A 26,262-nucleotide genomic window follows, 5' to 3' on the forward strand; every position below is an offset into this window, starting at 1 on the left:
AATGATGCCTGGGTCTGTGGCCCATCAAAGCACAATAAATGGCTGAAGATGGAAGTGCTTCCCGACTGCAAGCAGAGCCAGGGTGAAATCTCCTCAGAGCCAAAGGATGCGTATAAATATATATTTTTCTCTTTTTTGGAATTGATTTATGTCAGGGAAGGGCAGTTATTTAACAAACTGGCTGATCATGATGAATCGGATGTGAAGGAGAAAGAGCAGCCGGGGAGCCCTGGGCTCCGTGGCAGCGCTCAGATAAACAAAACACTTCTAGAAGGCGCATGCCATCCCGGGTTGCAATTAGTCTAAAGCTGTCACAGGCACATGTAGCAAGAAGTACATCCTAAATTATCACACATAATTTATTGAGCACCTACTACACTCTGATTTGTGAACTCCAGTGCAGGCGAATTTCATTTAATTGCCCCCCCTGACGCAGGGATGGCATATTCATTAGGGAGCCCCCAGACACAGACAGCAAATTATTTAGCTTTCAGATTGTGTGTTTTGTGCGCATTGCTCATGTTCCATAATCAAACAATTAAAAAAAACAAAAATATTGAAGTTAAACATTATCTCCTACAGCCGTTTCCTTTCCTGCTTTCATGTCGCTGTCGATCATACTTACATTTGCAGTTTGAGAGGGAGAAGTATGAGACAAAAACATTATTCGCGGTCTCTAGTGATGGCAGTAAAAAAAATTGGGTTAGAATAAACAGAAAAGCACAGCTTTCCCCAACTCCTGCATAAACGATAACAAGTCACATTGGCGCGTGAGGATTTTTTTCCCCCTCCTCGACATGAAAAACATCTAATTGCAGTTTTAAATGCCTAAAATGTCAACTCCAACCAAGGCCCGAGGCTCATTAGTACCAGTAATTAACTTTACAACTGTCAACACAATACCGCGCAGCCTGACAGATAGATAGCGGCTCGGAGGATACTAATAAATCTGAAACAACAACTTGACACACTGATGCACAAAAGGATGCAGGTGATAATTAGATTTGATGTCAACATTGCTTTATCTTGGAAGCGGCCTACCCCAGCATGAGGCGTGGTAGTGCTCAGTTACTGCCAGCAATGAATCCTGCCGCGGCCGCACCGGAAGTCAGGCAAGCTCGCCTGTGACGGGGGCGCGGCCGCGTTCGGACCGGAAGAGGAGGCAGGAGGCGCAAATCCGTCTTGTGGGGAGTGGGGGGGTGGGGGGTCGAGGTCTGGAATCCACTCTACAAATCAGGTTAGTCACAATATTAATAGCGAGTGAATTTCCTTGGGGCCTGGTTCTTGTCACACCCCCGTTCCCTGATAGACCCTCTCCCTGCACAGCTTCACTCTTTCCCTCCCCAACCTCCGCTGTGGGATTCCCAGTTACCTTCGCGCCCGACCGGCACCTTATTTATATTTTCTGTGGGTCAGCCTGTGGCCCGGTCTTCCCCCTATCTCCCGCCCAGGTCTTGGCACTTTTACCCGAGGCGGGGAAGGGACCGTAACCAGGCTGTTATGCGAACTCCCCTGAAGCCTTGCAGTTTTCAGGCCTCCCTCCGCACTCCCTCCCGTTCCACCAGGGAGTCAACCGCAGATAGCTCAGCTTCTTTGACGACTGGGGCCGCTTCCGCCCCAGTGAGGAACTCCGACTCGACGGGGTGAGGTAATGCGCTGGGCGGGAGTCCGCTTGCCAAGCGATCCCGCCCAGCGTCTCTCCCTGAGCCGGCGCCGCTCTGCTTCACCTCAAGTTTTGTACGGGAATCGCTCAGCCACGCTACCTCGGCACCACAGAGGCTCAGAGAGGGCATAAAGAGAGGGGGGGGGAAGAGGGCTCCACCAGATACTGCTGGGGAAAGAATAGGCTGCATATATCACCGGCTAGTACAGCACTTTCCAATGAGGCAGAACAGCCAGTCAGGGCAAGTTTTAAGACCCCGCTTCCCCTCAGGGGTATTGTTCAGAGTTCCTGGTTCCACATTGCCAAATCAACCCGCAGCACCACCCTCCAAGGTTTCTAGGGCTGGGGCCAGGTTACTCTCACCAGCTGTTTGAGTTGATTAGTCCTTTTTGTTAGATGGCCACACTGTAATGGTGTTCTCGCACTTCTCTCCAGCAGGGCCAGATTAGCAGGAAGGAGGGCAGCACCCACTACTAGCTTGCAGCCCCTAAGAGCAGTCAGATCAGCCTGAGTCACAATCCCCCTTCCCTGTAGTCTGCACTCCAGCCAGCTCAGTAATGACAAAATGGCCGCCCAGTGACCTCCCTTATATAGCCTAAGCCAAGGTCAGTAGAGTGGACTGGAAGGTTCTGAAACCCTCTAATGTAAACCTAAGGGCCAGAGCTCTGAGGTAATTTCTAGCATGCGTCCATCTTAGGAACTCACTCTACACACCATTTTATTTTAGGAAGGCGCACCTGTACCTCAGCACTGATTAGCAGTGGTGGGGCACCTGGAGACCTAAGGCCACACAAAAAGGGTTGGTGGAAAAAAAAAAGGTGAGACAAAAAGTGAAAAAAATAAGGGGAGACCATCCAAAAGCTGACAGTTCTAACACGCATCCCCCCCAGCTGAAAGTGGGGAGAGCTACCCAATCCCTTGGGAGTTCTCGTCACTAAGGCGGAAATACCTAGACAGGTCGTCAACTTTGGAATGGTCTACTCCAGGCCGGTGTTCCACCCTAAAGTCCATTCCCTGAAGGGAGATGGACCACCTTAGCAACTTGGGATTCTCGCCCCTCATTTGCATAAGCCACCGGAGGGGCCGATGGTCGGTCTGAACAAGGAAGTGCGAACCAAACAAGTATGGGCGCAACTTCTTCAGAGCCCAAACCACCGCAAAGGCTTCACGCTTAATCGCACTCCACCTCTGTTCCGGGGGAGTAGTCTCCTGGAAAGGAAAACTACAGGTTGGTTCAGACCCTCTTCGTTGAGTTGCGATAGCACCGCCCCAATGCCATGTTCGGACGCGTCAGTTTGGACGATGAATTCTTTTTAAAAATCTGGTGCCCTGAGCACAGGAGCCATACACATAGCTTGCTTTAAAGTGTCAAAAGCTCGTTGGCACGCATCGGTCCAGATTACCTTTCGAGGGTGTTTCTTGGATGTAATCTGAGTCACGGGAGCCACGATGGTACCATATCCCTTGACAAAGCGGCGGTAATAACCGGTGAGGCCCAGAAAAGCTCGGACCTCAGTCTGTGTCTTGGGCGGTTCCCAGGCGAGGATGGTTTCAATCGTGGCCTGGAGAGGCTGCACCTTACCCCGACCCACCAAATGACCTAGGTACACTACCGATCCCTGCCCGATCTGGCACTTGCTGGCCTTGATCGTCAGGCCGGCTCGCTGCAAGGCTTGGAGAACTTCCCGAAGGCGACACAGATGGTCCTCCCAGCTGCTGCTGAAGACAGCGAGGTCATCAAGGTAGGCAGCAGAAAAGGCTTCCAAACCGGAGAGGTCCTTGTTCACCAGCCGCTGGAAGGTAGCAGGGACATTCTTTTTTTTTTTTTTTTTAAACCTTTATTGTGCAAATGGAAGCATACATATACGGGCCTACAACCAATCAGGCCGGCCACGACACATTATGAACGCACATGAGTCAATATTGAAGTTCCCCGGCAATCGCCCAGTGTTTTACAGGCAAGCGATCAAACATTAAAGGGCTGAATATAACCGCTGGAAGCAGGATTGAAGAAGGTTAATTTTATAGTATAATAGGAAGTATAGCAGAATCAGTTGCAACTTTGGACATCTGAATTCCCGTGGCGGGCAGCTTGTAAAGCATCAAAACAGAGGGGCATTGAGAAAAGGGAATAACAGCAGCGATTGACAGGAAGCAACTTATAGACGCCCCGCTTCAGAACAGTTCCCACCGCGGCCCATCACACACCCGTCACCACCTTAATGCGTGCTGATACATATCAGAGGAATCAGAACAGCAACGTAAAGATAGTCATCCACTATCCTAACCCAAATAAAGAGAAAAAGGGGGGAGGGGTAGAGAAAAGAATATTAGAAAGAGGGAAAGAAAGAACGCAGCGCCACTGCACGCGCCCCACGGCGAATAAAGCACGCAGGACTGAAAGACCCGCTAGCGGGGTCAAGGCGTGCAAGACATAATATATGTGCAATCAATATCGTGGAAGCAGGGAAGTCATCCATTTCCCTACCAGCTAACACTCCATGGAAGACACGCACAGACACAGCGTCCCGATAAAGGGATACAAAAGAGCCACAGAACTGAAAGAAAAACGAACAATAAAGAGACCCCATCCCTCCCACCCCACCCTGCACCCCTGCAGAAGGCTACGGCCTACCCCCCAGCAGCGTGCCTGTCGCCCTAATTGGAACCCGAATTATAGAAAGTGAGAAAAGAACACAACAGACAAAAGTAAAGGGGGGGGGGGAAGGGATCCAGTGGGAGAGGAGATCTGCAATCGAGTCATTCGGCTCCTACCCCCCGCCTTCACACAACTGAAACCCACATCAAAGCGAGATCGACACAACCTCCAATATCAGGAACAGGAAAAGGAATCGGCCATATTGCCGCATCTGCGGGCAGTCCTCAACTCCATCCGTTAACCAGTAGTCCGCCGAGACAAGTCTGGCTCACCCCTGTCCTCTCCTGATCATAGCTTTAATGCGTAATAGAGTAGTAGGCAGCAAATAGTTCGGCATGGAGTGTACACAGGATCGAAACAAGTCAGGCCGAGGGTGTAAACCAGAGGACCCCAGTCTCAAACGGAAAAGCAAGCAATGGCTGCGGCAGACCAGACTTTCAAATAGCAACATCAGGATCAGCAAACAGTCTGGGTGCGGTCCCGCCGCCCAAAAAAGCGAGGTCTCCCCCGCAAGGCAGCAGGGGGACCTCACCAAAGCAGTTCGAATAGAACATCCGCGAGCTTCCCAGTCAGACTGGCATGGACGGGCCCCGACGTGGGGCCCCCGCCTAAGCCCGCCACAATTAAAGCTTCCTGGAGATTCGGGGCCGCAGACATAAGTCTTGTAAAGGCACGGTGGCAGCACTCTTCGCAGCAGTCGAGGGGGGCAAAGCAGCACACACTACGAGTCGAGCCGCGTTCATGGGGGACGGTCCAACAGACATGGCGGCAGAACCACTATCTTGCACAACAGCGTCGAAGGCCATGGCCGCACGTAAAGAACATAGGGCGGCAAGGACATCACCAATCGTGGGCTCACGCTCACAGGTCTCGGCCATCGTGTATTACAGCAACCCAGGTTCGCCGCCCCGAGCAGATCCGGGACTCAGGGCGCTGGCCGCCATCTTGCAAGTGCAGCCGTGACTCTCCGCGCCTCAACTTCTGGAGTGGGCTCTCAAGCAAGGCCCACCGCTGGAGTCCCCTCGAGCCCCATTAATGGCAATCTTGGTGCAGAAAGAAGGGCCACCAAAAACGGGGGCCGCCGGCGCCACCGTCCCACGGACGCCGCCTGCCGAATCCGGGCGAAGGGCTTCAAGATGGCTGGACAAGGCAACAGAGGGGGGACAAGCCTCCTGGACGGTCTACCCCCGTCCGAGGCGGGCCGCGCCCTGCCACAGGGCCCCCAGGCCACCAGACCAGGCCCGGTCAGTCGCCACCGGCACAACCGCACAACGGACTCTTCAGCCGACCCCTCTCCTCCACCAGGGGCCGGCGCCGACACCCCACTCCGGCCGACCGTCACAGGCGAGTCCCCGGCCTGCACGCCGCGGAGGCCCGGGAACAAGCGAGGGCACAACTCCAGATCCGCGGCACACAGAAGGCCCCGGGACAGACGGTAAGTGCGAGCAGTGTTTCACCTTCCCATTTCTTGCGGAGTGTGTCTCCTCGGGGCAGGATGAAGGTCAGGATATGCGTTCAGGCAGGAAAGTTGGCGGAGCCGAGCTACAGTGCGGCCATCACGGTCGCGAGCTTGGCTCCTCCCCAGCAGGGACATTCTTGAGCCCAAAGGGCATCACTCAGAACTGGTAGTGATCCTCAGGGGTGGAGAAGGCAGACCTCTCCTTCGCCCCATCGGTCAGAGAGATCTGCCAGTACCCTGACGTGGGGTCGAAGGTACTCAGGTATTAGGCAGCTCCTAGCAGGTCAATAAGCTCATCCACCCTTGGTATGGGATGAGCGTCAGTCTTAGTCACTGAGTTCAGTCCCCTGTAATCCACACAGAACCTGAGTTCTGGGGTGGTGCCCGGTGGGACACCTTTTGGTACCAGTACCACCGGACTGGACCAGGGGCTGTTGGAAGGTTCAATCACTCCCAGCTCCAGCATCTTGGTGACTTCACTATGGATGCTAGCCTTCACCTTATCTGACAGCCGGTAGGACCTGGACTTCACAGGTGGACTGTCCCCTGTGTCCACATCGTGGGTACACAGGTGGGTCCTCCCCGGGATAAGGGAGAACAGCGAGGAGTACTGCTCCAGGATTTGGCGGCAGTCCCTCTGCTGTTCGGGAGTCAGGGATTGTGAAAGGACCACTACTTCCACTGAACCATCCTTCTCCTGGGACGCAAATAGGTCAGGGAGAGGCTCGCTTTCCTCTTCCTCTGCCCCATCAGTCACCATCATCAAAGTGACCTCGGACCTCTCATGGTGGGGCTTGAGGTGGTTGACCTGGAGCACCCGATGGGGCTGCCTGGAGGTCTTAAGATCCACCACATAGGTGACCTTGACCTTCTTTTCAACCACTTCAAAGGGGCCTGTCCAGCGGTCCTGGAGGGCACAAAGCTCTCCAGGCTCCATGACCCACACCTTCTGTCCAGGCTCCAACTCCACGGGGTAAGCATTGTAGTCGTACAACTCTTTCATGACTGCCTGGCTGGCTTAAAGGTTGTCAGAAGCTTGCTTCCACAACTTAGCCATTTGGCTACGGAAAGCCAGCATGTAACTCACCACATCCTGAGGAAGCCTCCTGGGAGTCTTTTCCCATCCATCTTTCACCAGGCTGAGAGGTCCTCTAACAGAGTGCCCATACAGAAGCTCAAAGGGGCTGAGGCCCACCCCCTTCTGTGGCCCTTCCCTGGATGAGAACAACAAACAGGGTAGGAGGATGTCCCATTTCCTCCGCAGGCTCTCAGGCAGACTTCTGATCATGCCCTTCAGGGTTTTGTTAAACCTTTCCACCAGACCATTGGTCTGGGGGTGGTATGGGGTAGAGAACCTGTACGTGACTCCACATTCCTTCCACATAGCCTGCATGTATGCCGACATGAAGTTAGCCCCCCTGTCGGACACAACTTCCTTGGGGAAACCCACTCGGGTAAAAATCCCCATCAGGGCCCGGGTCATCGCAGGTGCAGTAATGGTCTTCAGAGGAATAGCCTCTGGGTACTGGGTGGCATGATCCACCAGAACCAGGATATACCTGTGACCGGCTGAAGTGGGTGGATCCAATGGCCCAACAATGTCGATGCCCACCCCTTCAAAGGGGGTGCTAACGACGGATAGTGGTTCCAGGGGGGCCTTCAGCTTAACCCCTGTTTTCCCACTGGCTTGACAGGACACACATATCCTACAAAAAGTGTCGGACGCAACCCTCATCTGAGGCCAATAGAAATGTGGAACAAGCCGGGCAAAGGTCTTGTCCTGGCCCAGGTGTCCTGCCAAAGGAATTTCGTGAGCTAACTCCAAAAGAAAGGCTCGGTAACGCTGGGGAACTACTAAGGCCTGGCACGAACCGTGCACCGGAGCCTTGGGTTCACTGTAGAGGAGGCCATCCTCCCAGTAGATATGAAAGTTCCCTGAAGTATTACCTGCTGCCTGGGCTTTGGCCCGTCGCCTCAGACCATCAAGAGTAGGGCACTCCTTCTGCCCCCCACAAAACTCCTCCCTGGTAGGTCCTCCCTCCACTTGCCTCTACGCAGGGCTAGGTAAGTCCTCAAGGAAAGACAACATTCCCCTCTGTGGACTCCAGATAGACCACCTCAGGTGCCCCATCCATCGCACTGGGTGTGGACGCCGGGGCAGGTTTTCCCCGTCCCCGGATCGTTCCCTTTTTGGCAGCTGGCTGGGCCTTTGTTCCAGGCTCCAACCCTTGTGAACTTCCCCTCCGGGCAGTCACGGACCGCGTGCTTGCACAGGTCCAATCAGGTGATCCCAGCATTTCTGTATGTGTCTGAAACTCTACCTCTTTCCAAGCATTATACTCCAGGTCGTTTCCCAACAGACAGTCGACTGGCACGGCAGGGCTCACCGCAACTCGTGGAAGGCCCGTGACCCCTCCCCACTCAAAGGGAACTTCAGCCACAGGATAGTGACCTACTCTACCGTCAGCCATCACAGCTGGGTGGAGTACATTGGGAATCACCTGCTCTGGGGACACCATGGTCATACTGGCACCTGTGTCCGTCAGAGCCTCCCCCCTCTGGCCGTTGATGGTGACTCATTGCCTATACTTGGTGGTATTTGGAGGCACATGGACCTTAGGAACCATCTCACTGTCTTCCAGAGACACTAGGGTCAGCCCTGTCCACTCACCCCCCTTGTCTAGGGACAGCTCCTCCCCCAGCACTACACTCGCCACCCCAGGGGTTTTTCCTCCACTGGAAGGGTGCGCTCTCTTTGGACACTTGGTGTCTCCTTTATAGTGTCCAACTTCGCCGCACTCGTAGCACCGGACAATTCTGGGCTGCTGACTATGGTCAGGGTAAATGGGGCATCCTTCTTAGGAACTCACTCTACCCACCATTTTAGGAAGGCACACCTGTACCTCAGCACTGATTAGCAGTGGTGGGGCACCCGGAGACCTAAGTTCATACAAAAAGGGTTGGTGGAAAAAAAAAAAGGTGAGGCAAAAAGAGAAAAAAATAAGGGGAGACCATCCAAAAGCTGACAGGTCTAACAGTGGACATGGTGGTGGTGGAGGACGTGGTGGGGGTTGACGTGGTAGGGGTTGACATGGTGGTGTATGTGGTGGATGTGGTGGACATGGTGGTGGTGGATTGGGTGGTGAACATGGTGGTGGTGGATGTGGTGTTGGACGATGTTTTGGTGGTGGACGACGTGGTGGTGGTGGACATGGTGGTGGTGGTGGACGTGGTGGTGGTGGTGGACGTGGTGGTGGTGGTGGACGTGGTGGAAGTGGTGGTGGGTGGACGTGGTGGTGGACGTGGTTGACGTGGTGATGGTGGTGGACATGGTGGTGGACGTAGTGCTGGTGGACGTGGTGGTGGACATGGTGGTGGTGGACGTGGTGGTAGATGTGCTGGAGGACATGGTGGTGGACGTGGTGATGGTGGACATGGTGGTCGTGGTGGCCGTGGTGGACATGGTGGTGGATGTGGTGGTGGTGGGCGTGGTGGTGGTGGTGGTTGACGTGGTGGTGGGCGTGGTGGTAGGTGGACGTGGTGGTGATGCCGGTGTTGCTGGTGGTAGACGTGGGGCTGGTGGTGGTGGACGTGGTGGTGCGATTGCGAGCGAGAGATAAAGTACTGGTGCTGCTTGTGTTACTCAATGCACTTTATGCTCTGCAGATGGTAGTAGGAAAGTAACATACAAACATAATGCAATGAATGTGATGTAACACTTTGGAGAGAGAGCAGTGCACGAGGGAAAACTTATAATGTGATATTTTAGGGCTCAGTAGTGTCTGCCTTATATTGAGGCTATTGTTAATTGTTGTTACAAAGAAAATTGTAAGACGGATTGCTGTCTCTGTACGACCTGTGACAAGAAAGAGAGAGAGCAAGAGACACAGTGCGAGCGAAAGAGAGAGTGAGTGAGGGGGGGGGAATGAAAAAAGAAAAAGAAACGGGGCCTGCGCTGTGTTTAATGACTGAATTACTAACGCTGAAACTCAAACAAGCAGCAGCTGTTTTCAAGCACACTCGTGCTTGTGGTGGCATCCAACTTGCGGGAGCGAGCAGCGGCCAATTAGCACGAGCGCCGCTGCTTGCTCCCGCAAGGTGGATGCCACCACAAGCACGAGGGTGCTTGAAAAGGAGCAGACAGATGGCTAAAGGCCCTCCTAGGCGAGACTGCTGTCGTAGCGTCACTGCTGTGATCTTCAGAGTACCAAACAACCTTTTAATGTAAAGAGCATTAGTCTGATAATTCCCAATGTGACAAGAACAATGGCAAGGAAATGAACCGAATGATATGCAAGCCAGGAACCACCTTGGACGAAATCTCCAGATGATGTTGAAAGACACAGATAAACTTTGAAAATAGAGCAAGCGGCTTATCAACTAAGCTTACATCTCAGAACGTCTAAACAGAAGAGATAACTACAAAAAAGGGCGAAATAAAAAAAGGGATTTTAAGTCACATTTATGCATTAATTCAAAAGGTAGACTAATGAGTGTCATATAAACCAATATTAAACTGCCAGGAATGACCAGTCGATTTCAAGTAAATGAATCTTCAAAAGAGCATGCAGCAATAGTGACCAGAAAAACAAAAGGTCACCATGATCGAATGTGCTCAACACCAGCTGATGTATATAAAAAATGGTATGTTCACTCTTGGCGGCATGGGGAAACTGGTTATATTCCTTTAGTGAGCCATCAGAGGATTCATTCAGCCAGACATGTGAGCATGGAGGAGTAAATGGGAGGGAAACCTGGGTAGGGAACTCAAAGAATGGATTATCAAAAATGGATTAGCAGTTCTTGGGTGTGCTCCAATGGTCCAGAGGAATGCAAAGGTCAAACTCCTACAATTTAATTACACACATCTCATTTTAAAGTTCACATCACATGTACCTGGGAGATCATATATAATCAACCTTCGAAGCACACAATAAGAAGCTACAATCTTCCATATGGTTTGATCCTGCTCTTTGCTAAACATGTTTTGGGTGGAGGTGACCTCTCGGATTGCTATTGGTTGGGGCAACTAGAACACAAAGGCACAGAAGTACCTACAAACCAATCCTTCAAAGCGCCAAAGGGAAGGAAGAACAAAGAAGCAGGAAGAACATACTGCCAAAAAAGAGCAACAGAATGCATGCACTGAAGACATAGCCACCCACCGGGAGGCGAACGCAGAAGACCAAGTCAAAGTGTTCTCGCAGAACGGGGAGGAAGGGTGGACCGTGAAGGAATCTGCGGCTAGAATCGTCACTACCAGATACATCATTACCGAAGGTAAGTAGCTCGTACATCTGATAGAGACTACTAGTCGCAGATTCCTTTGCGTAGAATAGATATCCTAGCCATACCCAAGGGGAAGGAGGGTCTGCAAGAAGACCCCACCAGCCTGGTCATAACAGAGGGTTCCACAGGTACAGAGTGTGAGAAGTTGGCCCGATATGCAGCGTTCGCTATTCTAGCGACCGCTATGTATCGTTCCAACGACCCTTATGGTGATTGGTTGTAAGTCAACCTTAGACCAGCTATCCTAGTAGCGTGGATACGAGCAGTCTTCGGGCTAAACTCTAGAGGGCGTGTTAAGCCAGCTGTTATACCATCATATACCCCTTGAACCCCAAGTGAAAGGACACCACACAAGTGTTATGAAAATAAACAGAATATTTATTAAGAATCACAACAGCCCTGGACTCTTTATGAGGACAGGATACTAAGCACAAACCAAAACTCTTAGGAGAATACTTCAAGTGCACAATTTAAACAAGTGTCCGGGGACACGGGAAGTTTAGTGGTCTCGGGCGGACCCGATAAGGCAAGTCGGAAGCGAGGGACTCGGGACCCTAGAGTAAGGAGGCTATGCAGGCACCGGAATGCCGAAGTTACCTAGCCACGAGGGCTGCGGCTGCACAAGTCTTACAGGCGTCGGGGTCTTCGCTGACGAGCCAGGAGCCGGAAGAAAAGGAGTTGCTGGCCGGCGACCAGTGCTGAATAGTTCGTAGAGATCCAAGCCTGGATCAGAGATCGTTGATACCTGAAAGCAGAGGGGGCCAAGTTCGTACTACTAGCCAGTAGTCAGAGGGTACCAGGAAGGCACCGGTTGGCCGTCACCTCGACTAGGTGAGTGGGCGACGCTAGGCTCTGCAGTCTCACGGACCAGGAGGCGTTGTCGGCGACCAGGATGGAGGTGCGAGCTGTCCCACGAAGGTTGATGCTGTCGGCGTCGCTGGGCCCAGGATTGGGGCAACAAGCCTTGGCAGATTTCAGGGCCACGTGGTGGACCTAAAATGGCGTCTTGAGTGGACCGGGAGGGTCCGGGGTGCTTCTCTCAAAGATGGAAGCGAAGGCCAGTCTGGAGCAACCAGACCAGCAGCGTTGGTTGTCGGGTGTCGTCAAAGAAGGGCACAAGCCAGCGGCTAGTGACCAGACAACGTGCTGAGCAGCGAGCAGAAGGGCCCCACGCAGTTCGTGGAGATGCTGGGAGACTGCACTTCGGTGCTGGAGCTACTAAGGGTCGGGGCTTCTCGGACCCCAGAGCACTCACCAGAGAATTGCTTCGATGGTCGTGCTGATTAAGAAAGCGTGCAGGTTTTGTTGATGGCCGGTCCCTCGAGGTCTCGTCGCACCCACAGATCACAGCTGAGCTGATGACGTGGGTAGAGGTCTGAGGTGCCAGGGAAGCCGGTTCTCGTCGAGCTGGGCTGTCGGATTCCTTGAGGAAGGACTTGCAGCAAACCGCAGAGTTCTTAGATGGTGCCCGCTGGTGCAGGGTGACTACTCCTTAGCCACAAGGGAGAAATCGTGAGAAGAGTCTCGAAGTCCTTTCGTAGAAAGTATTCTTGATTCAAAGATGATCTAATTTGGAAGGGTCCCCGCTCCGGCCTTTATCCTAAAGAAAGGGGTGGGTACATGACTAGGTCCTGCCCTAAGGGTGGGACCAGGAAGGGGGGTAGTTACACCCCTCTCCCCTGCCGGACTGTCCCCAGGTCAGGGGCTGGCGCCCCTGGAACTGGTTCTGACCGGCAGATGCGTAGTGAGCACCGGGGTGCCACTCCGCAGTCACCTTCTCGCAAAGCCCTACCTACCCAGAATACACAAACCCTGTCTGGGACGGTGCGAACACCGCCCTTGACAGGAAACCCTTTGTCCAAGCTCTCCTCGCTGGAAGGACTCCCAGCAGCAGGAGGTCAGACTCGTGTCTGTGGTGGCAGCATCCATTTTGTGGAGCTGAGGCTTTAGTTAACTTTAACCGGGGTTCACAGTTACATACATGTCGTGTCCCTCTAGAAGGGCGGAATGCTAACCTCGTCGCCAGAATTGGTGAGGGGGTAGCATCCAGAGTCGTATGACACCTTACTCGACATGTCTGGATAACGCAATACCGAAGTTACCGATATGGCACGCGCTATCATGGAACAGCCATTGGGTCTTGGTTCCGCCAGCTGTAACCGGGCTCGGCTCGGGCCAGAACCCAATTCACACGATTCCAAGCACTCTGCCTTCAGGATTGTCAAGGCCTGCCATAGGAGTGTCTGATAGGAACTCAGGTGTCCATTGTGTGGTTAGATATAGGGCTACTATACCTAAAGCAACGAGCGGGTACGCTACGTTGCCCCAGCTGTCGTGCAGCCAGTTGTGTCAGATTTAGATGGCCATCCAGGGGTGGCATAATACATGCTTCAGCCCCTGGTAGGCCCTGGGTACACCGATGCCCTGAGTTACAGGGTCTGACAGGGTGGCCCAGTTCCAATTGGGTAATGCACCTAAGGTACATGCATCAATTTAGAGAGAGAACAGCTAGGCTGTGGGTCTGATTAGCAGGCCCGCAGCCCGAGAAAGTCGTAAACCTGACTGCCTCTGCAATTTGTGGCTTCAAAAATCGGGAGATTGCCGCTTGTTTTTATCATTTTCGGGAGGCGCACGCCGCATTTACAAGCTATTTGGGACAGGCCAAGTTGAGCCACAAAAGTTACCTTGTTTCCCTGCTTGACTGTGAAAAACTTTCTGAGATAAAACAAGAAGCAGGCGCAAGAAAGAAAAGTGAAATCGGATGACCACGAGTTTGGCGTGTATCAGCAGAAAGAAAAGAACGGTGTCCGAGATACTGCTCATGCCTGTTCACAGATGGCGAGGCTGAATGAACAGCGACGACAAGAAAGGAGAGAAAACAGAAAGCGTCATTATGAGCCGCTTCAATTTACCCAACGAAGACCTCATTACAGAAGGAGAGAAACGAGCAGTGTCATCTCATTAACTGCGTGTACTTTATTTTCAGGTGCCGAGCATATTAACCGTTTCCATTTTGTGAGCCCTTTTGCATCTTTTTCCTCAAGTGGCACTGGGTCCGGCAGCAGAGACGTAATGTAAAATGATGCCCTCCCCCCTCCCCCTCCCCCTCCCAGAATGTGAAAGGGACCCCTGAGCCCCCCATCTCACCCCCCCCGCACCCCCCACAAACACACACAAGGATTAGGGCCAGCTTTGCTGCTGCGGTCTGCATTGCGGTCCGGTTCCACATGGACCATACTGGCACAGGCAGACGGATTTACTGATTATGGTCGCACGATCACATGTAGACGAGGACGACTTCCTTTCCCCCGGTGCTGCAGCCGCTCATCCTTCGAACTGGCAGTGCTTCCCCAGTCTCCTGGTGCCTTTGAATCCATTTATCACAGTACTTTACACTGCATCTCGCTCATGTCCACAGGACCCCTCAATCTCATATTAATTTATGGGCTTTAGGCTGAATGGAGATCCCTGAAGAGTGGAGGCGGTGGCTGTTTTGCAGGGAGTTGCAGGTAAGTGGCTCGTATTTTGCCTCTGCCGGAAAATAGGGGTCGTGGAAATGGCGAAGTTTCATGCAACCGAATCACACTGAATTACATCCAAATTCCGCGAGACTCTGCGGAATTCCGTTATGTGCGGGGGGTGGTCATTTGGCGCTATTTACATAGTGCTAAATGCACCCTCTTGTCCCCCATTTTTTTTACGAAGGTGCATTTTGTACTATGAAAATAGCGCAGCCAAACATACAGTGGGGCATGTAGTGGTTTCTCCACGTTGGAAGCCATTGCATACTTTTTATCTCAGTGGCGGAATGTAATGAATCCGATTATTCCAAGTTAGAAGACTGCGCCGGCGGAATCAAAACCTCCCCCAGGCCCCTGCAAAGGTAGCGGGATACAGCGACCACTGGCGGCGGAAAGAAGTCAAACTGCAGAATCCCGGACCTTATGTGAGAGGTGAAATTTGGGCAGAGTTGTCGATGCGCCTGGCCGGACTGCAGCTCTGGCTGCCCCTGCCCTGTGTTGGGTATTGATCACCAGCGCGTCCCGTGCCCTCTGTGCCCGCAGGCGGGGCAGTGGGGGCACAGACAGCCTGCAGTGGGGCGCAACCCTGGAGCTCACGTGCCCCGGCCCTCAGGGGTGCCTCAGGGCGCTGTCTCTGAAGCTGGCTTGTATTTTAGACCGTGTCATGCGCTATGTTTATTTCTACCTGCTATTACACAAGGACTTCCTGTCCCTTTACACGTGAGTCAGTGTGACTCAGTCGCCACGAGCCCCGTCAAAGGCGCTCTGTGTCGCTGGTTATTCTTCCGATATCGCCGAGCTGCATAATTTGGACTGGAAAATAATTCAACTTTCACTCGTTGGCTGGGAAAAGGTGAAGTTGAATCTGTCTGAAAGCCCTGAGGCCCTGGTTGTGCTCGCCTGGGGCTCACAAGTAGTGAAATGTCCATGCTTGCTTCTGCGCAGCATCTTCCCTGACGTCACTGTGGGTACAGCATCCTGTGTTCAGGCTGTCGTTGAATCGGTGAGCAGACTTGGAAAAGCGCAGGACTGCAAAGCCCATTCCTTCTAGGCGTCCGCAGGATCTTTTTGGGCATTTAGTTACTTTTCTTCATTTTTCTTCCGTGTCTGCACTGTCCAGGGTGTGGGCACTCTCCACACCTTGGGCATTCTAAAGTGATTGCTGCCTCTGTGGTCTCCTGTGCGAGCTGCGTCTCTTCCAGTGTTTGTACACACACTGAGCCTTAGTGTTCCACTCAATTTTTTGCAACATATGAGACACTTTTTAAGGTCGTAAAAATGTCACACGTGTAGGAATAGCACCGTCCCACCTATATCTGTACCTCCTTACTTACAAAAATACGACACCCCCATGTCCAATTCAACCCTGTAAGCTTAACAGCTGTGTAGGCATACTAGAGCCTTGAAACAGTGAATGTGTACCCGCACAGTACAGCCCTTGCGATCGTTATGCAGTTGGCATGATTTTTTTTTACTGTTGCTGCTCATGCTCTGTGTGCTTCCACTTTAGCTGTTCATGAGGTGTGCGGCCCCTTCCTACCTGTGGGTGAAATTTCACAAACGATGTTTACATGCACACAGACAATGCAGACCCACAAAAGGCGAAACCATTGCATTGTAAATGCTTGTTTAAATATGTGTTGGCTTTGAAAATATTTAAATTAATAGCATTGTTATTCACAAAGCCAATAGCTTACACTTTCTTAATGTTAGTCCTATTGGCTATGGCAATGCTTGTTGGTAGCAAGCAAGGACAGTGCTGTTGTGGCGCTGAGTGATGATGTGGTTGGGCTGAGTGATGTGGTGGTGTCCCAGAGTGAAGTAACACCCAGCTTGTCTACAAACAATGGGATGTGCACGTGTTGCTTCGGGTAAATGTGCAGCACAATAGTTGCATAAGAAAAACACGTACACAGATTTGAACAATTAGAGTGCAAGGGAAAAAAAGACACGGATGTGCAAATCTACAGCTGTAAGCAGGCAAGCAAACCCAATTCACACATGTATGCAATTTCCCTGTGTGCCTTCACTGAACACTAAATCCAGTTGTGTTCCAGTTTGACTTCCAGAACAACAGATCTATTGACAACTACAAAGACATTTCACAAGTATCAAGTGACGGGATTCACAAACGTGGGTGTAGCTTTACAATGGAGACCGACAGATGAGGGATCCAGACACCACTTCTACAGTTAAAGCTTAACTTACCACATACCCACCCAAGACAGTTTCACATGCAATTACAGATCTACTGCATTCTGTAGAGACACTCCACTACCCATAAGTGACTTTTGCTTTCCACTACTGTGTCCCTTTTCCTACCCAGCACTTCAATGCTTTATGGAGAGACGCACTCTACATAATAACACTTATACGGATGAGACTTTCTAGTGTATGTTTCTGCATGCAACAGAGCCACAGATGTGTACAAGTGTGTATCACAAATTCCTCATATAACAGATACACACGTGTACACCTTTATGCCAGGCACACATGTAACAAACAGATCTGTGGATAAGGGTACAACCTAATATTTCCCAAGCAACATCCAAAAACAATTTCACAACTCCATTACAGAAGTTACACAGGTGACACCCACAAACAATAATACACCTTTATAATGCGAGGTACATATGTGACAGGTCCACAATCAAGTATACAACTTTTATATTATAATTTACAAAAGAATACATCCAGATGCACACTTCATTATTCCAGCTGCACATATAGATCCAAAGTACCTTATGCTCGTTCAAGAAGCATGAGCAACAGGAAAGTGTGCAATTTTACAAATAAGGCTACTATTTTTCCCTTTTTACTGATTTTTTAAATATTTACTGAAAACTGTTTTATGCAAGTTCCTATTTTTTTAAATATGGCTAAAAACGTACATTCTTTTTTTATATATAACCAATTCCAAATACTGTCAGACATGACTGCGAGGCCAATGCTATGCTGAAAGGTAACAAAGTTTAAAAACCAAGAAGCAAGATGAAAGGGAGATCTTGGGCACGTAAACACATCTTTCCATTGTGGCAAATTATTTCTGAGCAAATGAGGAATAAACTTTTTCTGAAATCACCACCACCTATCTTTCTACATGGGATAGGTAATTTGTTGTATTTAGAAGTGTGCCACAAACTGAGCTGGTAAGCAATACTTACATGAAACAGGGCATTATTACCCCAGCAACACAGTAATCCTTTTACCAACCTGAAACATATGACCTGCTGCAGCAAGGGCTCTATGAGCACATGACATAACTAACAACCTTTCTTACCCAGCGGTGGCGCACATTGTCAAATCACCACTGAGCTTCCCTTAAAGCTCATAACGCCTGTAGACACATTTTCCATCCAGTGAGCATTTGGGATGGCATCGCGCTCCAGACACAATTCCGAAGTCATTCTATCAAATGAGTCCATAACTCACTAAGGCCTGCGCTGGGTACTGGGCACGGGTCCCCTCATGCACATGATTAGAAACTGGTGTCTTTAAAGTAAAAGCTGCCCCAATGCCCATCACAATCATGATGGCACCTGACAAATAGCATGACCCTTCACCTGACTGGCTTCCTTGGAGCAGAAAGAAGACCGACTAATAAAAAAACAAGGACTACACTTTGGAAAGAAAAAAAACTTACCATTTGTATTAAAAATACAATCTCATGCCTGTGACTTAACAAATGTAACTTATTTATGTATTTACAGAACAGCATATCATGTAACACTTAATGTTCAGCCTCATCCTCTGCTCCTGTTTCAGTTTGTGAAGCACTTAGGAATGTGCAAGCATAACAGAAAGCAGCTTAACATCCAGCCTGGGGAGGAGACCTGGGACGGCGAGGGCTGCCTTCGCATGCGCTGTCCTGCAACTTTTGTGTGCCCTGCGGCTCGCGCAGGCAGCGGCTGGTCCCTTCCAGGGCTCCCGTGCTTAATGAGAGCCCCGGCGCCAGAGGGAAGTGTGGGGGCTGAAGTCCCGGGTCCCAAGAGGGGACCCGGGTGAAGAGCAGGATATAGCAGTGCGGCGGGTGAAGGGCAGGATATATCAGTGAGGCGGGAGAAGAGCAGGATATATCAGTGCGGGGCTCCCATGCCGATGGAGAGAGCCCCGCGTTGTGCAGCAAGAACGGTAGAAGAACTCGTTTAGGAGCACCCACCGCAGACCGGGTGAGTCGATGGCCCGAAAGGTATACTATTTGGGAAGCCGGACAGGAAATGTGCGCGTGGCTGTACGCGCAAAAGTGAAACTGTATGCTGGCTTGCCAGCGAAAGCGGGACAGGCGATGTGCACGTGGCTGGACGTGCGCGTCCACAGACCACAATCTGCTCGTGCACCGGTCTGTACCACTTGGGAGGCAACACAACCACAATAAGTCTCGCTGGCGACAGCGCTTCGCGCTGCAACGCCAGGCGAGACCTAAAAACGACGGTCGACCCTCGTTTTTGTAACCATTGTTATGTTATGTTAGTTACATTTTAATGCGCACAGCTGCTCCAGCGAAGGAGCGTCCTGGCGCAGGGAAAGGCAAACACAACACAACACTAGGTCCGAAACAAAAGGAAACAATAAAAGCTAGAAAACAATTAAAACAAGAAGGTTTTCAAGGCCCTACGAAAAGACATTAGGTCATTCGAAAGGCGGATTTCCAGGGGGAGCGCATTCCAGAGGGTTGCGGCTTTCACGCGGAAGGAGCGACCCCCCATCCGACTAAGTCTGAAGCGGGGGACGACCACCAAGGACTGTCCAAGGGAACGTAGTGAGCGGGTAGGAACATAGGGAGAGATCAGTGTATTCAGTATTCCGGGTGCCAACTCTCTCAAAATTTTAAAAACCATGCAGAGAGCCTTAAATTGGATACGCTTGCATATCGGGAGCCAGTGCAAGGACCGCAGGGTGTTAGAGGTAGGGCAGGTACGAGGCAGACCAACCACCGCCCTAGCCGCCGCGTTCTGGACTCGTTGTAAGCGGAGAATCTCGGCTTGGTTCGCTCCTAAAAGGAGAGAACTGGCGTAATCCAACCGCGAGATGATCATTGCTTGAACGACCAGCTGTCGAGTAGGAGCATCGAAAAATCGCAGCAGGGGTCTTAGCCCGCGTAGTACTCCAAAACAGCAGGCCGCCACTCTCTTTGTATGAGTCACAAAGCTTAGCATGTGGTCAAGCCATACTCCGAGATTCCTGAGTTCCAGGACAGGGGCCGGCGCTGATCCCAGCTCTGGAGGCCACCATTCGTCCCCCCAGTGGTCCGCTTCCCTTCCAACGATCATCACCTCTGTTTTTGACGCGTTCAGCTGGAGACAGTTGTTGTTCATCCAGCTGGTCACCTCTCTCAGTCCACTTCGGAACCTGAGGGCATCCTGCTTGGCATCCCCGCTGATCGTAACCGCCAACTGAGTGTCGTCAGCATAGGAGACCATGGTAAGGCCCCATTGCCTGACGACCTCAGCCAGCGGCTGCACGTATAGATTAAAAAGCGTGGGACTCCGCGAGGAGCCCTGAGGGACCCCCAGGTCCAAAGGATGGTACTTGGACTGAAAAGGAGGGGTGGCAACGCAGAAGGAGCGATCACTAAGGGAGGAGCGGAACCACTGCAGAGCTGACCCACAGATGCCAATGTCCTGCAGGCGGTGTAGCAAGATGCGATGGGAAACAGTGTCAAAGGCAGCGCTCAGGTCTAGTAAAATAAGCGCTGCCGTTTGACCTGCATCGAGCACACTTCGCAAATGCTCAACCATTGCCAGAAGGGCCGTCTCAGTGCTGTGGCCAGCACGAAACCCATTCTGCGTGGGATCCAGGACATTCACAAGGGTCATATGCTCCGTGAGGGCCCGATTTACATGGGCCTCCATAACCTTGGCCGGCCAAGGGAGCAAAGATATAGGGCGGTAGTTTTCAGGTCTCGATGGATCCAAAGATGGTTTTTTTAGGATCGGGGAAACCACCGCTTGCTTCCATTTGGCAGGGACCAGGCCAGAGGTTAGGGAGAGGTTAATCAGGGAGCACACTGCTGTGCGGCCCTGAAAAGCAGCGTCCCTGAAAAGAGCAGATCTTACCGGGTCTGCAGGCGATCCAGACTTGACTCGCAGGGCCCACTTTGCGAACTCCTCATTGGAGATGGTAGGGAGGGAGTGCAGCGATGGACAGCTGCTAGAGCCGCTCCAGGGAATCACAGGAGACAGTGTGCTTGGAAACGCCAGATAGATCTTCCTGACTTTATCCAAAAAGAAGGTGGCTAGGGCTTCACAGTGAGCAGTGGAACTATCCAACTGTGGGGGAACTCTCTTTGCCATTAAGTCTTTTATGGTTTTAAAGATGGTTTTAGTCGGGTTAAGGCTATTCCGAAATTCGGCTGCGTAAAACGCCGCCCGGGCCCTGCATATAGCTCGATGGTAAAGCTTAACTAAGGCCAGGTAGATGGATTTCTTGTCGGCATCGTACGACTTACGCCACGCCCTTTCCGCCCGTCTGCAAGAGGACTTCATTGCACGCAGCGCGCTGTCATACCAAGGGCTAGCCTGCCGGGGACTGGACTTGCTGGAGATGATGGGTACCAGGACGTCCAGCGCCCTGGTAATCCAGTTACAGAACCGGTCATAGCCCGAAGTGGCATTCAGCGGGGGACCTAATGGCTCAGCACCCAAAATGCGGTGAAGGTCCTCTAACCTAAGTTTGTTCCAGTGACGCCGGGGTATCCGCAAAGGAGGCGGTATGGTGGGATTAGCAGGGAGGGGAAGCCAAGCAGACACCAGATAGTGGTCAGACCATATCACAGGATCAACCGCCACAATCCGAACATCCGAGAGAGTGGTAAAAAACGGATCGAGGGTGTGGCCGGCCACGTGTGTAGGCTGAGAAATAAGCTGGGTCAGCTGCAAAGCCTCTAAATCGGCCAAAAAACCACTGATGGCCAGAGACTCTAACCTATCAAAGTGGAGATTTAGGTCGCCCAAGATAGAAAAGTTAGCACATCCACTAGCCAAGAGGCTCACAGCCTCCGGAAAGGCACCTCTAAAAGCTACATCGCTGCCTGGAGGGCGATAAACAACCATCCCTGACAGCGAGAACTGAGGGCTAATGGAAGCCTTAAACAGCGCACTCTCACATCCAGCAATCTGCAGGACCGTCCAGGTACATGTATAGGTGGATCTGATAAATAAGGCGATCCCACCACCTCTAGAATGGCGGTTAGACCTGAAGCATGTATAACCCGGAGGACAGGCAAGATTGACTATGGCGTCATCAGTATCTTGTAGCCAGGTTTCGGTTACAGCCAACAGATCTGGTGTCTTATCCAAAATGAGGTCAGCCACAGACAGATGGTGCTTCACTAGAGATCTGGTGTTCAGATTTAAAAAACGTAGACCAGCTCCCAAGCTACCAGGCAACGGAGAGAGACCAGGAGGAGCTCGTGGGGCGGGAGAAGTGGCGAGCTCGCGAATACCTACAGGCTGGTCCAATGACCATCTGTTGCAAGCACACTGAAGCGGGCCACACAGCGGATGGTGGGGTGTGGTAGAGCAGCGTGGGAGAGTATCTCTGATGGCAAGGAGCGCGGCACCGGAATACCTAATCATCCTGACAGGGCGACAGCTACGGGCACACAAATATACACTAGGTAGAGATAAAAGATAAAATCCCCGGTGTACCGCGCGTACTTAGCGCGGACGGGCGCAGACGGGCAGACTCTGGCTCGACTCCGGCGCGAGTCAGGCGCTACCGCTGCGCGTCACCGCTGCGCTAGCAGAGTGAGCTTTAAATACCAGCTCACCTGGGCTACATGAAGCGCTAGAGCGCTGCAGCAGGTGGCCCAGGAGGCAGAGACCACCCCAAGATGGCGGCCAAGCGCCACGAACAAATAACAAAACCGGTGAAATTCCGCGAAAAAACGCGGTGGGGGCACAATTTAAATGCAGGTATGAGGCCAGAAACAATTATGCAATTAAAACGAGGCTCCTAAACAAAATAGTGCAAATGTCAGAAAACAAGGTTTAAAATCAATTAAAAGCGCAGCACGCTTAAATGCGACTAGTATAGCGCATGCAGGCACCTTTCCCAAGGGAGAACAATGGAAGAGCTCGCCTTAAATACCAGCTCACCTGGGCTACATGAAGCGCTAGAGCGCTGCAGCAAGTGGCCCAGGAGGCAGAGACCACCCCAAGATGGCGGCCAAGCGCCACGAACAAATAACAAAACCGGTGAAATTCCGCGAAAAAACGCGGTGGGGGCACAATTTAAATGCAGGTATGAGGCCAGAAACAATTATGCAATTAAAACGAGGCTCCTAAACAAAATAGTGCAAATGTCAGAAAACGAGGTTTAAAATCAATTAAAAGCGCAGCACGCTTAAATGCGACTAGTATAGCGCATGCAGGCACCTTTCCCATTGGCATCAGACATGATATGCCAGAAGTGAGAAACTCAAATCAGCGTTTATGCACTTACGTTTTGCATAAGTTGGAGCCTTCTAATTAGGCACAATGTCAAGGCAAATTTGATTCAAAGTCACAACATCAAAATTCCAAGTTTTGATTCAAAAGAAGCTGTCTTCAACATTGACCATTTACTTTGTTTCCTTTATGCTTCAGCAAGTTCTCCTTCATTACACTGTCTACCTATGTCAGGCAGTTGACTTGGATATGTTGAGGTATCTAGGTAATAATATTATTAACTTGCTTTTCATAAGGCACTTTATACCACACGTCTGCCATTTTGTGAGCTCTTCAAATAGGAGGTGTTACGTTTAACAATGTATGGTACTAAATTTACTGACGTTTCGGGAGAATGTTAGACAGAGATGGCCTTGTTGTAACTTGTAACTTACAGATTATCACTTTGTTTAAGCGGCGACATTCAGCTCATTGAGCTATCGCATCAGCTTGCAAGTCTGGATATTTACAACATAAATACTGCACCAATTGACCATACTATTATAACATTCAAAACAAATGACTTACATCAAGGAGGAACAAATAAGAGTAAGGAATCCCAGAGGTGACAGGACACATTTGTAACATCCAGGACCCCATGGTCACTCGTGGTACTGTATCTGTCTACTTAAAGCTAGTTTTGCCCACCATACTTTCTCCCCCTCAAGGTTCGTAGGGGCAGTAGCAGTACATTGTGGAAGCCAAGTTGAATACTGCCGAGACCCATCATGACTACCAAAGACATGTTGTTCATAGGTCCTAGCAGATCACCAGCCCCACAAAATAATGGAAATTCATAGTCCTAACCCAGTCTGCAACACAGGTGCTGACCACAGACTTCTTTTTTTAACATGTCATTTCTGGTAGCAATAATTATGTACCCAACATTTTTTTCTAAATGTAATTAAGTTTAACTGCCACCTATAGTGAAATTAAGAACAATGTATATGAGAGTCTGGTTGTTGCTTTACAATGCAATCTGTCAATGGAAAATGATCTGCAATGATTAAGTTCCACGCAGGGTGAAATATGTTGGGGCTGTTTTTATTAGTCCTCTGGCCTTTTTGATAACTTTATTCAATAATAAAGCTTTTGATATGTTTTATAAACCTGGCTTTTCAAACTTTGAAACTACTTGCTTTGAGGATTGTGTCAGAATCGTGGTTTAGCCTGCAGCATCAATAGGGAAGATTTCCTTAATTGGATTAAAGACACTTGGAGTGTGGGATCCATGAGCAAGTCATTCAGGCACATGACATCGCATCATACAGGGGTCATAATGCAAATATGAGACATCTGTTTAATACAACTTCTGCCCATCAACGAAACAGTTGAACAATAAACTCCTGCAGAGCTATAAAAACAGGGGCAGTCATTGTTAATGAAAGAGGATGGAAGATATGGAGTATGGTAGACAGTGAACCTTACAAAATGAATTGCAAATTGAACTACTTCAAGTCCCCCACAGCAAATGTGAATAATATATGGTGCTTCAGCCAGACACTTTCAAGGGTTCAGTTAGTCAACAAAAACTTCAACGGTACTATTTAAAGTGAGTCTCTTACATTACCTTGCTGCAAAGCGATTTACCAAACATTTTAAGTGTTTAACTTTATAAATTCAACTTGTTGATTGGACACCATATTGTGCACATACAAAACATTCCTCAGCAAGCCGACGTGCTGTTTGGGACCACGCATAGTTCTGCACCTTTAAGGTACCGGTCAGTTAAACTCTTTAAGGAGTAAATACTAAATACTACGAACCGTACATAGTTTTGAAATACGCCATGTTTCTCAATAATAATCAGTTCTAAAAATGTCATGTGCATATTTACAAACAGTAAAGTAAGAGTCATACCTTGCAGCCAACTGCAAGTAGGGCATGAAGAAGAACTATCGTCACTACAGTTGCAATCGCAATTCGTCGGTTGTCATCTCGAACAGCAGGCCAAAAGGTCAGGACCAATACAGACCCTGAAATGCACATTGCAAGCACAACTAATATCCACCGCATCGATTCAAATGGAAAAATCCACAGCAACTAGAAAAAGGTATAATATAATATCACTGTACAGTAGTAGCAGTATACACATATGGGAAGGCAATGAGGCACATTTATTGAACAACTCCAAAACTGAAAACTAGATTTGACTTGGATTGTTTAAATCTTTACTGAGTTACTTATTTCAGTTCAGTGCTGGACATTAACCATTTAGTTAAATATGCCAACTGTCTGTTTCATTGGCTATAGTCAGACCTAAACTCACATGGAATTACAACATTAAACATTTTACGACATTAAAATTTCGAGAATTGGATACACACATTGTAACATAAGCTACCGCTTCCACAGTCCTAAAAACATGCCCAGTATCATCAGCAGTAACATCCTAGACAAAAGGCACTCATTTGTGTGTCTAGTCAGAAGAGGTGCTTTAATGCAAAAACACAGGATTTTATTTGAGCAAAGTACTAGACACAATGATGATACTTTGAGGACTGACATAAAAAATTCAATTATATTTTAAGCTCAAGAAGAACACTGCCTTTAACAATGAGAATTATTTGTGTGCTAAGAAATAATTTTACTCCCAAAAATAATCACAGTGGCGAGTAAAAAACTTCCAGTTTGAACCCTTATTTTGGGCCATGTTGCACAGTATGCAGATTAGGACTTCAACTCCCTCTTACTTGAAGTTATATATATATATATGCTTCTAGCGAAGATGGAAAATTACCAATTGCTCCAGTTAGCCATTTTATAGCTTATGAAATGCTTTAGAAGCTACTTGCTTAACACTGAGTGGTAAATACTCCAGAAGCAGGTCATTTAGTTAGGGCACATCTGGATCATGTATTATGATGTTTGAATCCCACACCAGTTGACATTTACCTATGAATCCAAACGTCAATAGTTCTTTTCACCAAACAGTGATAGGGGTTATAAAAAAACCTCTTCAGGAACACTTCTTTCATTTTCTGTAACTTTTATTTATGTTTCTTCACAAGGGCTATTGATATATTTCTATAAGATGGTGAAGTTCAATTAGCATTTTCATCTTGAATAACAGTCATCTGGTGCAAATGTGCTGTGGTTTCTCCACCACTTAAATAGGCTTGAAACCAGGTACATCGTTTCTGCCACTGTCAGATTGTGCATTCTATATGCTGTAGAGATGGGAAATGAACTGTAGACTAAATGTGGTGTGTTGTTGGTCTCAATACTTAATATCCTTGTCC

General features: G+C 49.9%; 1 protein-coding gene across 2 annotated transcripts in view; it reads right to left on the bottom strand.

Annotated features, from left to right (window-relative positions):
* YIPF1 (Yip1 domain family member 1) overlaps positions 1-26,262 on the bottom strand; it is a 152,824-nt gene that overhangs the window by 44,225 nt on the left and 82,337 nt on the right. For both annotated transcript variants that reach the window (XM_086952480.1, XM_086952481.1), the window contains exon 8: positions 24,881-25,063. In XM_086952480.1, the coding sequence (XP_086808606.1) occupies positions 24,881-25,063 (183 nt within the window). The remainder of the gene's footprint in view (positions 1-24,880; positions 25,064-26,262) is intronic.

This window comes from Lissotriton vulgaris, chromosome 1_1, assembly GCF_964263255.1.
Source record: "Lissotriton vulgaris chromosome 1_1, aLisVul1.2, whole genome shotgun sequence".
Classification (NCBI taxonomy): domain Eukaryota; kingdom Metazoa; phylum Chordata; class Amphibia; order Caudata; family Salamandridae; genus Lissotriton; species Lissotriton vulgaris.